Genomic DNA, 13,564 nt, shown 5'->3' with positions numbered 1-13,564 from the left:
TAATCATCTAGCTGCTTGCAACATCATCAACTACCAAGACCATTGGTAATCAGCATGGCAAACGCTTTCTTCGCTCTTTTACTGGAGTTCCTGGTCCTCTTCATTCTGACCCTGGACACTTCTGTCCAAGGCGTACCCCTTGACGTGGAAAGCCAAACCCCACTCTTGGACACTGAATCACACATAAAGTCCCAATCTCAGCCTCCCAAGGGTATCACTCTCGACGATATCTATATCGCCCACGATGCCAGTGGCAATCAGAAATGTTGTCCACTGGGAACCATCTTCAGCGGCCGAGATTGCATCTTCCCCGAATCGCGTATCTGTCCATCCGGACTTGTTCTCATCGACAATGCTTGTGTGACTCGTGACCCCCCTACTTGCCCTCCAGGACTTGTATTCAGAGGAAACGGCTGCATCTCTACGCAGCTTCCAGTATGTCCGTCTGGTTCCATCTTCAATGGCAAGCTTTGCGTCTCGACACAGAATCCGGCCTGTCCTCCAGGTCTTTCCTACAACGGTGTCAATTGTGTGTCTTCCACCACTCCAACATGTCCTCCAGGTCTAGAAGTCCAGGGCCGGCTATGCGTCCTCAAGCAGTCCCCAACGTGTCCATATGATCTTCATTTCGATGGTAAAAGCTGTGTGGGCTCCAAACCGCCCACATGCCCCCCCGGAACGATCGTGATGGAAGGGCTATGCATCTCAGATAACCCTCCATCTTGCCCTCCCGGTTTTGTGTTCCAAGACAAGATCTGCGTGCACGCTGCAAAACCAGCATGTCCTTCGGGATCGGTCTTCGATGGGAAAGTTTGTCGATCAGAGAATCCACCTCTTTGTGCTTCTGGAACATTCGATGGAAGGGTGTGTCGCTCATCAGAAGCCCCATGGTGCCCAGTCAATTCACAATTTGACGGAATCGCTTGCGCCACGTCTGAGCTTCCCTCTTGTCCTTCCGGACTAGTTCTATCGAGATCCCCGACAGGAGATGCAAGATGCTGCTTACAGGGTCTTACCTGGGATGGCACGTTCTGCGTTCTCGTCCCTAAGGACCCCAGCTCATGTCCCCCTGGTAGCCGGTATGATGGCTACAAATGCGTCTACACTCCAACTCAATCCCCATCCTGTCCTCCTGGTACGACGTCAAAGAACGGTGCATGCATCTCCACCAAACAACCCTCCTGTCCTCCCGGGACGACCTTCAGCGGAAACGCTTGCCTGAGCTCCGAAATCCCATCTTGTCCTCCGGGAACCACCTTTGACGGAACAAGCTGCGTGCATCAAGAGCACCCAACCTGCCCTCCCGGTTCCACCTTAAGCGGACGAGCATGTGTCTCACAAAACGAGCCTTCCTGTCCCCCAACCACCACATTCAATGGCCAAGTCTGCCTTTCCACCGAGCGTCCCACGTGCCCCCCAGGATCAACCCAAACCGACAACATCTGCGTCTTCCCAGAAGCCCCATCCTGCCCCGAAGGTCTAATTCTGAATGGCGAAAGCTGTGTATCCTCCCAACCTCCAACCTGTACCCCCGGGACAACCTTTGACGGAGCTTCCTGTATCTCAAAAGACCGCCCCAGTTGCCCTCCAACTTTCACCTTCGATGGTAAGAGCTGTGTCTCCGACGACCATCCCACCTGTTCTCCAGGAACCACCTTCGATGGCCGATCCTGCGTCTCCCAGGCAAGACCAAGCTGTCCCCCTGGCACATCATTCGATGGTGAACGTTGTACCTCAGCAATTAATCCCTCCTGTCCAAGCGGTATGGTTTTTGATGGTAAGACCTGCGTGTCAAACACCAGACCGACATGTCCCCCTGGGACTATCTTCGACGGACGCACCTGTGTGGGCGATGCACGCCCTGCTTGTCCCCCCGGGACTACATTCGATGGTACGACGTGTGTTGCAGATGATCGGCCTAGTTGTCCTCCGGGAACAGCATTTAATGGCGATGCTTGTGTGTCTATCACCCCGCCTACCTGTCCCCCGGGCACTCAACTCGATGGCACCAAGTGTGTGTCTACTTCCTCTCCGTCTTGCCCACCGGGTCTCTCGATGGTAGGAAACACCTGTCAGTCTCTTGATCGCCCTGTCTGCCCATCCGGCACGACCTTTGATGGTACGCGATGCGCCATGGGCGTGGCCCCGGAATGTTACGAAATGCATGTTTGTCCTCCTATTGGTACTGAGGGACTTGTTCGGGGATAAGTCAGTAGTATGGGTTTGCACCAGAATGTAAACATTTCAGTCCGTGTGTTATGTTGTAAAAGTATAATTTGACTTCAAAATTTATTATATCTGGACATTGCAATAACGCCCGGCCGAGTGTAGTTTCACCGCAGTGTAAACAGACTTCCCGATCGAGCGGAGCGGATCATCCCGATTCGTCATCCCGATGGCCATCGGCTTATCCGAAAGAAGTAATTCCCCGACCCACTGACTGAACCCTCAGATCCGATACGTCATGAGTTGTTCATTTGACTTTGCCAACTTGCCAGATAGATATTATCTGTCATATTGATGATATGGAGTACGGTGAGGGTTTACTTGGTCGATGATACTTACTTAGGTACTACTACCATGAACTTTTGCACACCGATTCAATTGACCGTAAACATACACCACACTAAGCAGTAATACATTGCTATACCAAATGAAATACACTCCATAACACAGCATAGTACAGCTACTCGACATACCATCCATCCATCTATCCAACACCATATCAACATTCACTCCAAAGCATACAACCCAACCCAACCAAACCAAACCAAACCAAACCAAACCAAATTCCAACCCCTAAACCCCCGGCGCATGCTCCTCCCCCTCAGGCACATGATCACTATTCACCAAACTCAAAAAGCAATTCCACCCTACCACCAACCAATTAGCCCCCAAACAAAGCAAAAAAAAAGACGCAGTCCCCCAAAAAGGGGTAAAGAGAATCAAGACATACCAATATTAACCACATTCACCACCAACACCCTATACTGCAACGGCACCAACCAAAGATTCCCCGCCTGGACCATCGGCCAAAGCGTCCAATTCGCCTTCAACGCATCCCAATACGTACGCTTCAATTTCTCCTGGGGCTTCACCCCCTCCATCACCGACATACTGGTCAGGAACACCCCGATCATGGTCGGTGCGCAGAGGAGTTGGTCGGCGCTGACGCGCGCCGCGAGCGTCTTCCCTGGGGTGGAGAGCTGGATCCGGTTTTGCATGAATTGGAACCATTTTGTGGCCACCGGGCCAAAGATTGCTTTTTTTTTTTCTTTCAGTATTGAGTTTTGGATGGGGGATGGGGGATACGTAGGTAGGGGATAGGGGTTGGGATGGGATGGGACATACCACCGCCGTACAGGGCCATTCGACCAGATCGGATAACGTCATGGTTAGAGAGGCCTTTTTTTTCGATGGCTTGTTGGGCGAGGCTATCGCCTACTGCGAATAATGTCTTAACGTTGCTTTGTTAGATTTGATTGCATCCTATGCGATGGGATGGGATAGGCATGGCGTACGGCTGTAGTGAGACTCTGCGTCAACATGGGACGCTGGGCGAGACATCTTTGGTACCTGGGTTCTGATCTTAGTATACTACTATTTTTTGGAATATGGGGAGGTATACCAGGCCAACATCTTTGCGATTGGTGGGTATGGAATTGCTGAATGGGGATGAAAGAAAGTGAATGAAGTTGGGGACTGTTTGGGTTTCGGGGGAGGAATGCTGGCGCGTGTGGCGGGTAAGTTGCCGTTTTGGGTGGTCGGACCGCCGTGACGCAATGGGAATGTAGACCGCCGGGGTTGTTGTGGCTTGGACCCACTGCGATAACAGGATGCATGTTGACTTGTAGTTGGGGATTATGTCATATTTCATGATGGGTGTTGGATGCTTGATGGGGTTAGGAGAATTGATTATTATATGTTGGAATTTATCTACCTTTTTAGTTGCTCCTAACCAGGGATATGTTAGATCTTTGTCATTATATATATGGCTAACGTATACCTCTACATTGAAATGGGAAGAAATCATGTTTCTATATTATATCCACTATTCTTGGCTTTCAGCTCTATTGATATGGACTTCTTCATTGAAAGTGTGGAGGCTAACATCCAAACGTCAATCTCATCTCCTGCTCCCAATCAAAGTTCTCTAGAAACGCCATAAAATCCACATCCTCTTCCAGTGCATTCCCCACAGGCATACTGTCCACCACGACCGGAGCTGGTGACAGCACCCGATCCAAAGCCTGTGAGATCACCTTCTGTCCCTTAAGGCAGATCTTGTAGTTCCCTTCTTCCTGCCGAACAAAGGTCTTGAGCTGCGCCACAAAGACACTCAGTTTTTGGATGATGTCCGATCGAGGAAACGGCGTGGTAGATGTCTGGAATAGGTTGGATTGAGGCTGGGAGCGTCGGAGGAGCTCGGTGCAGAGAACGCCGGCGGCAGGGAGGCCGTTATAACATAGCTAGGATGGTAAGTAAGCCAACGTGGAACTAATTCATTCCGTACTTACGTCCCAGACAATCGATGGATGTATGCGTCCTGCCCGCGTCTCCATAGACACCATGTGCAATAGAATGGTAACGATCTCCGACGCCTTGGCAATCAAACTATCATTGCCCTTGCCGGTGCGTTTGAAAAGGGTTTGCAGTAGCAGAAACTCGTGATAGAGAAATTCCAAGTGCAGAGATGCGACAGCCGGGTGGTCATTCTCCTCTGTCCACTGGAGGTATGAAGGCAGACTCCGCCGCAGTTCGTCCGACTTTCTGCGGGTCTTCCTGCACAGTGTTAGCAAGCTGCAATCATGGCGATAGACATACTTACTGAACCTTCTCCTCTAGACCGTCTACCTGATTACTGAGTGACACCTCCAATACGTTTTCTTGATCAATGCTGGCGATCAAATTGGCGCGAACCCTGACTCCTTTGTCAAGACTGCCATCAATGTTCCATCCTGCCGAATCTAAGCGTTGGGTAGCGGCTTCGCGAACCTCAGGCTCCGCAACGATCTCGTCGTAGGTCATATCTAATGGGTACTGGATGTTGCAATACCGCCAGCATATCCGTGGAGGTCTGCCTAGAAACGTTGCGAGCTCCTTGTCAATGGCATAAGCGCCAACCATGGTCCGCTTTCGAACCTCGGATAGGAAGAACGGAGTCTTTGTGTCTGTCCCGGGTTGGTGGAGCCCCAAAGCGAAGACGGTCGTCGTGATTTCACCCAGCATCTGCCATGGTCTATGGTCTTTGCATGTCAGCCGCTTGATCCGGACTGCAGGGCCAGGACATACCACTACTTCCATGCATACAGCAGAGAAACACTGTATGCTGTATCAGTGCCCATGCCAGGGGGTCACTGAGGGTCCCGAGATGATTGCAGAACTGCAGACAGGTTTCGCTCGCCTGGATGCATATTTGTCGCAAGCCTTCTTTGCTTGTGACATCATCTGTCTCCTCTAGGCCCAGACTGTGCGGGGGCACCTGATAAGTCGATGTCCCTGTGAGGGCGAAAAGAAGGCTGAGCACTTCCCACCGCGGGGTGACCGTTGCGAAATACTCCGACAGACGCATCGAAGGATGAGTCTCGATGGGGGTCAGAGTATTCCGGAAGAACTCCCGGGAGAGATCCATTAGGTGGGCGTACTTGTTTGTTGCGTTCTGAGTTGCGTTGCGATAGATGTCACCTAGGACCTTGAATACTTCTCGCATGAGAGGAGGCCCAAGGACCCATCCGGGTGCGATGGCGAATCGCTTCTCCATCACCTCCACATACAGCGATAGATTTTCCAAGAGAAAGAGAACCTGAGCCCCCCGTGCGACCTGCTGAGGGTCGATTGGGGTCGACTTGGGTGCCGAGTGATCCACAGGGTCGGGTTCGGCATTGTCGTCAAAGGCCCCTGACCAGTTGGTGGGACCCAAGAATCCCGTGCCGGAGAAGGGTAACTTGGTCGGGTTGGGAAACTGAGCTGACCCCAACACACTGATGGAGGATGATGAGGCTGGTGAGATACTCAGACTTTCCCAGGCCAACGTTTTCGCAGGCATCAGCGTTCCATTCGAGTCATTCTTGGTTGCCTTGAATCTTGGGCCCTCGCGCGGTCTGGTCAGCGGGGCTGGATGGTAAACACAGAGGTCCGATCGACCCCGACGAACACAGCGATTGCAGACCGGAGCCGAATGATCGCATCGGAGCTTGGACTTACGGCAAGGCTCGCATGACGACAATTGTCCATTGCGACGGGGCGCAGACATGGTGAAAAGGGGCAAGGTGTGGTGAGTCAGTGTTGAGGCGAGTGAGGTCCGTAGTCGAGGTCCGAGTCCGAATGGTCGGAGGAGGGAAGGAAGGCGAGAGAAGGAAGATTAGCAGATAAAGAAGGAAGATAGTGGGTAGGCAGAACCGTTAACCGTAATTAGCCTAAGGGAATGCTTGCTAGCGTTGGATGGTAGCGCTGAGGATTCGAGGCTGGCCAGTCCGATGGCTCGTGCGCCACTCCGAGGGCCGACCCTCACCATCCACCCTCTATACAACTTGTATATAAACCTGTATAGAAAGCTGGGTATAGACTCATCAATTCAATCCAGCATCAATCAAAGCATCAAACAAGGCTTTCCAGCAATACATCCAATTCAACCAATCTTCTCATACCACCACCTCCAAACATCATCATGCCTCTTACTACTCCGCTGAACGGCCTTTACCGGTCCTTCAAGGCCAGACATCTTGGCAAGGTTAACCACGACGAATATATCAAGACTGCGGATGACTCCTCGTCCATCCTCAGTGATGCGACCACGGTGGCTCCTCGAGAAAAGCCCCAGGCTGGAAAGACGGCTTCTCAACAGACCCCGGACAGCATGGACTACGGATCTACTCGATACGGTATGCTTCTGGTTCATACCAATATACTGAGTGTCAAACTAATAGTATGTAGGTATGCGAGGAATGTCCACGCGCGCATGAGTGCTGCTGCTCCCACCCTTACGACGAAAATGACCACTTCAAAACTACAATGGCTGCGCGAGGGATACATGGGACTTTGGGATTCATCTAATACTTAATGGGGTTGTAATATAGAAGGAATTGCTTAATTTGACGCGTTATCATTTAGAACCACTAAAATTGAGCTGCCTGCGCGGCCCAGCGGGCATTAGGATTTAGAGAACTGCTTATTGTAGAATGCCAAACTCGGAATTTAATTCCAGAGACCCATAAACTCAGAAGCCACATGGTAAGTTCGTAGCTAGTACGGAAATGTTTACCGGGTGGGATCAATACTACTGCACTGTGTTCTGGGGGTCAGGTTGCTGTCCGTTCACCATTGCTGCCAGACGATGACACAGCACCTACTGTCGGGGCGCCTTGAAGAAGGTTCGGAATTGGTGGCATCTCCTCCGGATGCAAGAAATATTGAGCCTCGTGGATGGAAACGTACTCTGGTTGATTATTGATGCCGAGGAATCGACAGAACTAACTACCAAATACTACTGTTCAGGTCATTCTAATCAGAGCTCATCACCTCCAAGAATACTGAACTCTCCTTGATCCTCAGCACCATCCTCCACAACATACCAGTCCTTGACAGTCGCAGTACCGTTCGCAACTGTCTCCCACAACTCCTCAGTACACGTCCCCGGACTCAGGACATAACACTTGGGCTCCGGGGCCACCGGGGGAATATTCTTGATACTCCACGTGTCGAGCGGTCCGACCGTCTGGAAATCATCTCCAACCGCCAAAAGTCCCGTAGGGATATCCTTGTTGAACGTCGCCCGCATGAAGATCTCATACGCCGCCACTGGTTGGTACGAAGGAACCTCGTGGCCTGCTTGATAGACGCGGGTGAAGCTGTAGTTTCCAAGCTGCCGGGTCTGGCCGCTGACCCCGTCGGGCGTGAGCAGAGGAGAGTATCCAGTCTCTGTGAATTCGCCAATCCGGGAATAGGGAACTGCTAGACTGGCCTTCTCACCACCAACCCAGTTGCAGGCGTAGTCGCGATCACCGTACATCATGTGCACCTTGACCCCGCTGTCAAGGAGGTAGCCGATTGCATCGAGGAAGCCACCCCGAACAACACTGCGGATGTTAGTGATGCGACTCAGCTGGGTAAGCGGAGAGGATTGAGGCATACTCATGACTGTTCAGGAACTGCAGGGCCACGGTATTGGAGGCCTCGGTGAAGTTTACAGGAACACCAAGAGCAGCCAAGACAGACTCCTGCTTAAGGTAGCCCAGCATGTCTGTATTCGATTAGAATTGATAAGCGAATCATTGGGTTGGGACCTTACGCTTTGCAGGAAACGGATCGTTTTTCGTGTGGGCAATATCGTACCAACCGCGCTGCAAACCAAAAATCAGTACAAAATACCAGCTGGAAGTCAAACACATACGTTTTTGGTGTGGTAATGAGTGATGGGTCCATTTTCATCACATTCAAGGGAAAGCGTTCCGCAGATTTCGGTGATGTTCTTCGAGGAGGAAGGGTCTAAATCACGCTCCTTCAGGGCCGTTTCACAAGCCTGCGCTCGGTCGCGGCAGCCTCCTGGCCGCGTCCAGTTGTACATCAGCTCCTCGTAAAGGGGCTGGTCAAAGATTTGGAGGCCATAGGTCTAAAAGGTCAGAGAATACGCATCACTCTGACAAAGCAAACTTACGTTGTTGTAGGGCCACGTAATATAGGCCTCTTCTTGGATCACAACATCCATCAGGCCATTCACAATACCGAGGGTGTCAAGATGCAGATACTGCGATCCCTCTTCGGCAGTCCCCGCCGCAATTTTGTCGTTCTGCTGCTGAAAGAACCGAAAGATACCCGGGCCATAATGGCCTCCGTAACTCTCAGCCCAAAGACTGATGCGGTCGTCATTAGGCTTATAGTGAGGGAACTCGAAGAACCAGGTCTGGGCGAAATGCCACAGAGCGTGAGCCGCGAAAGCGGTTCCGTTGGCAGTCTGCGAGAGCTTCTGGCTGGAAAAGGTGCCAACTTGGTGGGTAAGGTTGGATTGAGGAACATCGGCAGAGAAATCCCCAGGGAAAATATTGATGTCACTATCATCTATAATTAAAGTGCCATTGGTGGGGACATCATATGAAAAGCCAACCTGAGTTGGCTGATCGAGAAACAAAAGATTAACCTCATTGTTCCAGCTCCAAGGGTTATTAATCGTAGTCTTCGAGTCTGCGGCAATGGAGCAGGGACCCAACTCTTCCAGAAGACCCATGAGCGAGGAGCCACCTGGTCCGCCATTCAGCCAAATGGCAAGAGGCGCATTGGTGGAATCTTTGCGGGCTTCAAAGAACCAGAAGAAGCTGCATGATACTTAGTCGTAGCTCGCTTTCAGATATCAGGATACTCACGTGTTAATGGGATAATCTTGTACTTCTCCTCCCTCGGAGAGGAACCCCGGAGGGAGATGCACATAGCCCGAATAGGACCGGACGCCCGGCGTGGTTTCACAAATGCCAGGCTAACAATCAGCAGTGATCGAGTCAATCATCATGAGTACACACCTCTTTGAAGGATAGAGACACATTCTCATGCAGCTTGGATTGGAGCACTGTGATTCCCTCGGGCTTGGGAGGGAATTGGGCGGTGGCTAGGCTCAAAAGGCCACCAAGCACCAGACCGGCCAACATGACGGATTCTCACGAGTCTCGGTTGATCGAGAGACTGAAGCTGATATTTTCGCTCGAGCAAGACAGCATCTCACGAGGGAATGCGCGCCAGATAAGCTGGCTGATTGCGGAGTCGGCATTAGCGCTTATCGGGACCCTACTTCGGAGTCCGTCGGCCACAACCGATGGCGTTTTTGACGAACAAATGGCAACATTCCCTGGCTGGAAGGAATCAGGCAGCGTCCATTTCCCAGCATCCAGCGCTCTGGTTGGACGGTGTATTGGGCCATATCAGTCTAGGCTGCGCAATGCTTGGCTGCAATAATGAACAGTACTCCGGACCTTGAGGGACACTACTCCAGATTGGGAGCAGGCAATTCCGAACTCCGAGGAACAGAGCCAAAGATATGCTCCGGACTTCCAGTCCGGTGTGAAGTTGACATTCAATCTGTGCTCTGGACAGTACACCTTCTTAAGAGCCTTCAGTCCGCCATTACCCTCAGCGAAAAATTGTTGGGACACAGAGTCTTCGTTCTGTCTGTTCTCCAGATAGCCAGCGGATTTCTGTTTTGGCCTACTGGTATGAACTTAACAGGTTATAAGCCTAAAAGCTAATTTTATCTTATTTAATATACTTACACGTGATATATCTAAGCCAGGACTATATAAGATTATAAGTCTAAAAATTAATTTTACTTCATTTAATGTATTTACATATAGTTAATATGTTTAAACCAGGATTATATAAGATTGTAAGTTTAAATCCGGGTAAGAATAATCCGAGACTATAACAGACTGTATAGAGTCAGAAAATCCACACATTTTAAACAGCCAGTCTAAGGAAGTAGTGTTAAAACACAGTCTTCATTCTGTCTGTTCTCCAGATGGCCAGCGGATTTCCGTTTTGGCCTACTGGTATGAACTTAACAAAAATTTCTCGGTCGGACAGGCTAAAGCCGGGGGAGGGTGGGCCTATCATTGACGGTTGATAGCTCCGTCGAGCTCCAAGTTGGATCACGTCTTAAGATGAAAACCATGTAACCAAATGGTCGGGTGGTTCAGCGTTGTTGTATACCCCCAAGCCAGGAACGTGCTGGCTTGTTGGCTCTGGGGAAGGCTGCGTAAGCCGACCGACCGACAGCTCGGAGTATTGATTTCCCGCGCCATGGACATGTTTCAACCCTCATCCCATGCGTTACATGTTTGACAAGGCAGAAATAAGTGCGACGTGGAGGAGGCATCGAAATTGGACTTTTCTCAAGGATGGAACTCGTTCAATGTCGCCGAGTATTGTTGAGTGGAAATTGAATGCTTGCTCGAGTATCACAGCGAGGAACCTGCCACCAGTGCACCACATTGAAGACTTATCGATAAGCAGCGAGTCTCCGCATGGACAAGACCCTGGCCGAACCCTGGCTGGCAACGCTCCACCATCAAGCCGAAAGAGTGTTGACGACTGCCTGATTGGTATGCTGCCAATGATCGTGGTACCCAATCCGGTTAGCGTGTTCGAGATTAACAAGCGATGACAGTGGAAATGTCTTGAAAATCTTGGAGGTCAGAAATCGGAGCATTGCCAGCGGTCCAGGATCTGGCGCCGGAGGGGCGATGACGCGGAGGGGCGAGGCTGGACCAAAGGGCCGCGTGGCCTGGCCGAGATCGCCTGTTGCTGCTATCTATAGCCCCGGCTGCTCTGCGGGCATTGACAGCTAGGAACAGGCTCTGGCTGTATCTAGGAGAAGTGCTGATGCAGAGGATGGTCCGGCTGGTAATCACCGTGACAGATGCAGGGGAGAATCGTGACGGTTCTGCGAATTGAAGACGGAAGATGGAGGATGGGATCAGGAACACGAAAAGGCGGCTGACGACGGGCGGGCGGGGTCCACTCCACTCCAGCCTTCACCTGCCGCCGCTAAGCTTTTTTATTCTCCTCGCTGTCCTCTTCTCTCCTCGTCCCCGTTTCTCTTCATTTTCTTCCTCCAGCAGCATTCTGCGGAGCCCTCTTTCGCCCTTCGTTGGTCTTCTTGGTCTACTTGTATCTGTCATCCCGCGAATTCTTGTGCGCGACCTTATCATGGCTGCCAAATCGCAATTGCCGATCGTCAACGTCCCCGTGTCTGCCGAACCTCCCAAGGCCGCCCTCCACCCGGCTTTCTACATCGCGTACGCTTGGTCGCCTGTGAAGATGCTGTCCTTTCCATTAATGCCTCTCTAGGACCTGGATTGCCCTCAGTTCTGGTGTGATCATCTTCAACAAGTGGATTCTCCACACCGCTGGCTTTAGTGAGTGAAACTTTTCGCGCGATCGCGTCATACTATGCGCATCATGCACTAATCATTTTGCTTTCTCCCGCAGGTTTCCGTACGTCAACACCTATCATAAACCGAAAAGGCCGCAATAACTGATGTGCTATAGCTCTCTTTCTTACGACATGGCATCTCGTCTTCGCCACCATTATGACCCGCCTCATGGCGCGATTCACCACCTTGCTCGACTCCCGTCACCAGGTTCCCATGACTTCGCGCGTTTACATGTCAGTCGGACCGTCCTCACTGCTGTTGAACTCCGTGGCTAATTGAGCTGTTACAGGCGGGCCATTGTCCCCATCGGCGCATTCTTCTCCCTCAGTCTGATTTGTGGTAACCTCGCATACCTCTATCTCAGTGTGTCCTTTATCCAGATGCTCAAGGTGATTAGCTCGGCTCCCTACGAAGAATGCCTCTGACGTATGTAGGCCACCAACTCCGTGGCGACGCTGCTCGCGACCTGGGCCATGGGTATTGCGCCGGTGAAGCTGAGCCTGCTCGGAAATATCTCGTTTATTGTTCTGGGTGTCATAATCGCCTCCATTGGTGAAATCAAGTTCACCATGATCGGCTTCATTTGTACGTTCCTTCCTTGTTTATGGCATGGCTGTTATTGACTTCGACTAGGCCAGTTCTTCGCAACCATCTTCGAGTCAGTCCGTCTGGTCATGGTGCAGCGACTGCTCAGCTCTGCTGAGTTCAAGATGGACCCCTTGGTTTCGCTGTACTACTTTGCTCCCGCCTGTGCTGTCATGAACGGAATCATCACTGCGGTGGTTGAGCTTCCCACCCTGCACATGTCGGACATCTACCAACTTGGCATTGGTACTTTGTTCGCCAACGCCGCCGTGGCGTTTGGACTGAATGTCGCCGTCGTCTTCTTGGTGCGTATTCCGAGCTGCCCTGAGAACACCCTAACTAACCGCTGCTAGATCGGGAAAACCTCCGCCCTTGTCCTCACCCTGTCTGGTGTGCTGAAGGATATCCTCCTGGTCGTCGCCTCGATGATGATTTTCCGCGATCCAGTCACCCCTCTCCAGGCGTTCGGATACGCCATTGCTCTTGGTGGTTTGGTTTACTACAAGCTTGGAAAGGATGGAGTGAGCAATCTCCTTGCCCAAATTCGGTATCAGCTGTGTGGCGGTGCGCGTCCCCAAAATTAGTTGGCTGTAAATACGATGGGTGGGACTTTTTTGTTCCGTATTTAGAACGTACATAGAAATGGGCAGGGCCCCAATGTATCTTCTACTTTTCTTTGCTTGATCAGACGCAGTTAGCGTGACGACTCGACAAAATCTATCGGTATGCCAGGGACATGGTCCGAGGCCGAACTCCGGGGAACGGGGTCCACCCCGGCGCTAGACTGATCGGGGGCTCCGCTTGCGGAGTCCCGGATGACATAAGCCGGCCTCCCGTAACGTAATCGGTAAGCGAGTGGCCACGGCAAGCGAGTGGCCACCCGCGTCCACCAAAACAGCCTTCCATGAAAAGATGAAGCTTTTATATACTATATATCAACAAAATAACGTGTTTATTTGGTGTTTTGACGTGTAGGACACCTTGTTCTTATATGCCCAATTGTTCCACACTCGCTGCAGCGAGGTGGTGCCCGGCGGCGAGGTTGTTCCTCGCCGGCAGCTGAT

At 51.5% G+C, this 13,564-nt stretch overlaps 7 protein-coding genes across 7 annotated transcripts; 4 read left to right on the top strand and 3 right to left on the bottom strand.

The window, feature by feature from the left end:
• Positions 1-54: 54 nt before the first annotated feature.
• On the top strand, positions 55-2,208 carry BO94DRAFT_568614 (uncharacterized protein; the record flags this gene model as incomplete). The annotated part of the gene is made up of 2 exons (XM_025614694.1): positions 55-132; positions 190-2,208. The coding sequence occupies 2 exons, from the start codon at positions 55-57 to the stop codon at positions 2,206-2,208; spliced, it is 2,097 nt and encodes a 698-aa protein (XP_025463889.1).
• A 411-nt stretch (positions 2,209-2,619) lies between these two features.
• On the bottom strand, positions 2,620-3,699 carry BO94DRAFT_499732 (Mpv17/PMP22 family protein). Its single transcript, XM_025609388.1, has 5 exons — positions 3,629-3,699; positions 3,522-3,576; positions 3,352-3,457; positions 2,957-3,262; positions 2,620-2,873 (listed from the first exon to the last, which is right to left on the bottom strand). The coding sequence occupies exons 1-5, from the start codon at positions 3,637-3,639 to the stop codon at positions 2,800-2,802; spliced, it is 552 nt and encodes a 183-aa protein (XP_025463888.1). The 5' UTR covers positions 3,640-3,699; the 3' UTR covers positions 2,620-2,799.
• A 342-nt stretch (positions 3,700-4,041) lies between these two features.
• BO94DRAFT_538582 (putative chromatin structure remodeling complex protein RSC3) lies at positions 4,042-6,339 on the bottom strand. The gene is made up of 4 exons (XM_025612523.1): positions 5,293-6,339; positions 4,829-5,246; positions 4,518-4,782; positions 4,042-4,469 (listed from the first exon to the last, which is right to left on the bottom strand). The coding sequence occupies exons 1-4, from the start codon at positions 6,251-6,253 to the stop codon at positions 4,107-4,109; spliced, it is 2,007 nt and encodes a 668-aa protein (XP_025463887.1). The 5' UTR covers positions 6,254-6,339; the 3' UTR covers positions 4,042-4,106.
• Positions 6,340-6,598: 259 nt separating this feature from the next.
• BO94DRAFT_524135 (uncharacterized protein) lies at positions 6,599-7,117 on the top strand. Its single transcript, XM_025610246.1, has 2 exons — positions 6,599-6,881; positions 6,934-7,117. The coding sequence occupies exons 1-2, from the start codon at positions 6,668-6,670 to the stop codon at positions 6,960-6,962; spliced, it is 243 nt and encodes an 80-aa protein (XP_025463886.1). The 5' UTR covers positions 6,599-6,667; the 3' UTR covers positions 6,963-7,117.
• A 293-nt stretch (positions 7,118-7,410) lies between these two features.
• On the bottom strand, positions 7,411-9,763 carry BO94DRAFT_538580 (lysosomal protective protein precursor). Its single transcript, XM_025612522.1, has 7 exons — positions 9,510-9,763; positions 9,357-9,466; positions 8,654-9,308; positions 8,390-8,608; positions 8,288-8,339; positions 8,131-8,239; positions 7,411-8,075 (listed from the first exon to the last, which is right to left on the bottom strand). Exons 1-7 carry the CDS (start codon positions 9,633-9,635, stop codon positions 7,505-7,507), a joined length of 1,842 nt encoding a protein of 613 aa, XP_025463885.1. The 5' UTR covers positions 9,636-9,763; the 3' UTR covers positions 7,411-7,504.
• A 99-nt stretch (positions 9,764-9,862) lies between these two features.
• BO94DRAFT_210854 (uncharacterized protein) lies at positions 9,863-10,274 on the top strand. Its single transcript, XM_025606157.1, has one exon. It carries the CDS (start codon positions 9,939-9,941, stop codon positions 10,227-10,229), a length of 291 nt encoding a protein of 96 aa, XP_025463884.1. The 5' UTR covers positions 9,863-9,938; the 3' UTR covers positions 10,230-10,274.
• Positions 10,275-11,558: 1,284 nt separating this feature from the next.
• BO94DRAFT_538579 (TPT-domain-containing protein) lies at positions 11,559-13,181 on the top strand. The gene is made up of 8 exons (XM_025612521.1): positions 11,559-11,777; positions 11,830-11,897; positions 11,971-11,976; positions 12,031-12,148; positions 12,205-12,304; positions 12,350-12,500; positions 12,549-12,805; positions 12,854-13,181. The coding sequence occupies exons 1-8, from the start codon at positions 11,689-11,691 to the stop codon at positions 13,082-13,084; spliced, it is 1,020 nt and encodes a 339-aa protein (XP_025463883.1). The 5' UTR covers positions 11,559-11,688; the 3' UTR covers positions 13,085-13,181.
• Positions 13,182-13,564: the final 383 nt, after the last annotated feature.

This window comes from Aspergillus sclerotioniger, assembly GCF_003184525.1.
Source record: "Aspergillus sclerotioniger CBS 115572 chromosome Unknown BO94scaffold_29, whole genome shotgun sequence".
NCBI classification, from domain to species: Eukaryota; Fungi; Ascomycota; class Eurotiomycetes; order Eurotiales; family Aspergillaceae; genus Aspergillus; species Aspergillus sclerotioniger.
The sequence above is the reverse complement of the archived record's forward strand: the minus strand, read 5'-3'. Positions and strand labels throughout refer to the sequence as shown.

Coding starts and splice junctions, on each gene's coding strand:
- BO94DRAFT_499732 (XM_025609388.1), bottom strand. Junction 3,458..3,521: donor CGCAGAGTCTCACTACAGCC/GTACGCCATGCC, acceptor AGCAACGTTAAG/ACATTATTCGCAGTAGGCGA. Junction 3,263..3,351: donor AATGGCCCTGTACGGCGGTG/GTATGTCCCATC, acceptor AAAAAAAAAAAG/CAATCTTTGGCCCGGTGGCC.
- BO94DRAFT_538582 (XM_025612523.1), bottom strand. CDS start 6,253: ATGTCTGCGCCCCGTCGCAATGGACAATTGTCGTCATGCGAGCCTTGC. Junction 4,783..4,828: donor GGTCTAGAGGAGAAGGTTCA/GTAAGTATGTCT, acceptor AACACTGTGCAG/GAAGACCCGCAGAAAGTCGG. Junction 4,470..4,517: donor ATCCATCGATTGTCTGGGAC/GTAAGTACGGAA, acceptor TTACCATCCTAG/CTATGTTATAACGGCCTCCC.
- BO94DRAFT_524135 (XM_025610246.1), top strand. CDS start 6,668: ATGCCTCTTACTACTCCGCTGAACGGCCTTTACCGGTCCTTCAAGGCC. Junction 6,882..6,933: donor CTACGGATCTACTCGATACG/GTATGCTTCTGG, acceptor AATAGTATGTAG/GTATGCGAGGAATGTCCACG.
- BO94DRAFT_538580 (XM_025612522.1), bottom strand. CDS start 9,635: ATGTTGGCCGGTCTGGTGCTTGGTGGCCTTTTGAGCCTAGCCACCGCC. Junction 9,467..9,509: donor TGTCTCTATCCTTCAAAGAG/GTGTGTACTCAT, acceptor GCTGATTGTTAG/CCTGGCATTTGTGAAACCAC. Junction 8,076..8,130: donor CAGTTCCTGAACAGTCATGA/GTATGCCTCAAT, acceptor TAACATCCGCAG/TGTTGTTCGGGGTGGCTTCC.
- BO94DRAFT_210854 (XM_025606157.1), top strand. CDS start 9,939: ATGAACAGTACTCCGGACCTTGAGGGACACTACTCCAGATTGGGAGCA.
- BO94DRAFT_538579 (XM_025612521.1), top strand. CDS start 11,689: ATGGCTGCCAAATCGCAATTGCCGATCGTCAACGTCCCCGTGTCTGCC. Junction 12,149..12,204: donor ATGACTTCGCGCGTTTACAT/GTCAGTCGGACC, acceptor GAGCTGTTACAG/GCGGGCCATTGTCCCCATCG. Junction 12,806..12,853: donor ATGTCGCCGTCGTCTTCTTG/GTGCGTATTCCG, acceptor AACCGCTGCTAG/ATCGGGAAAACCTCCGCCCT.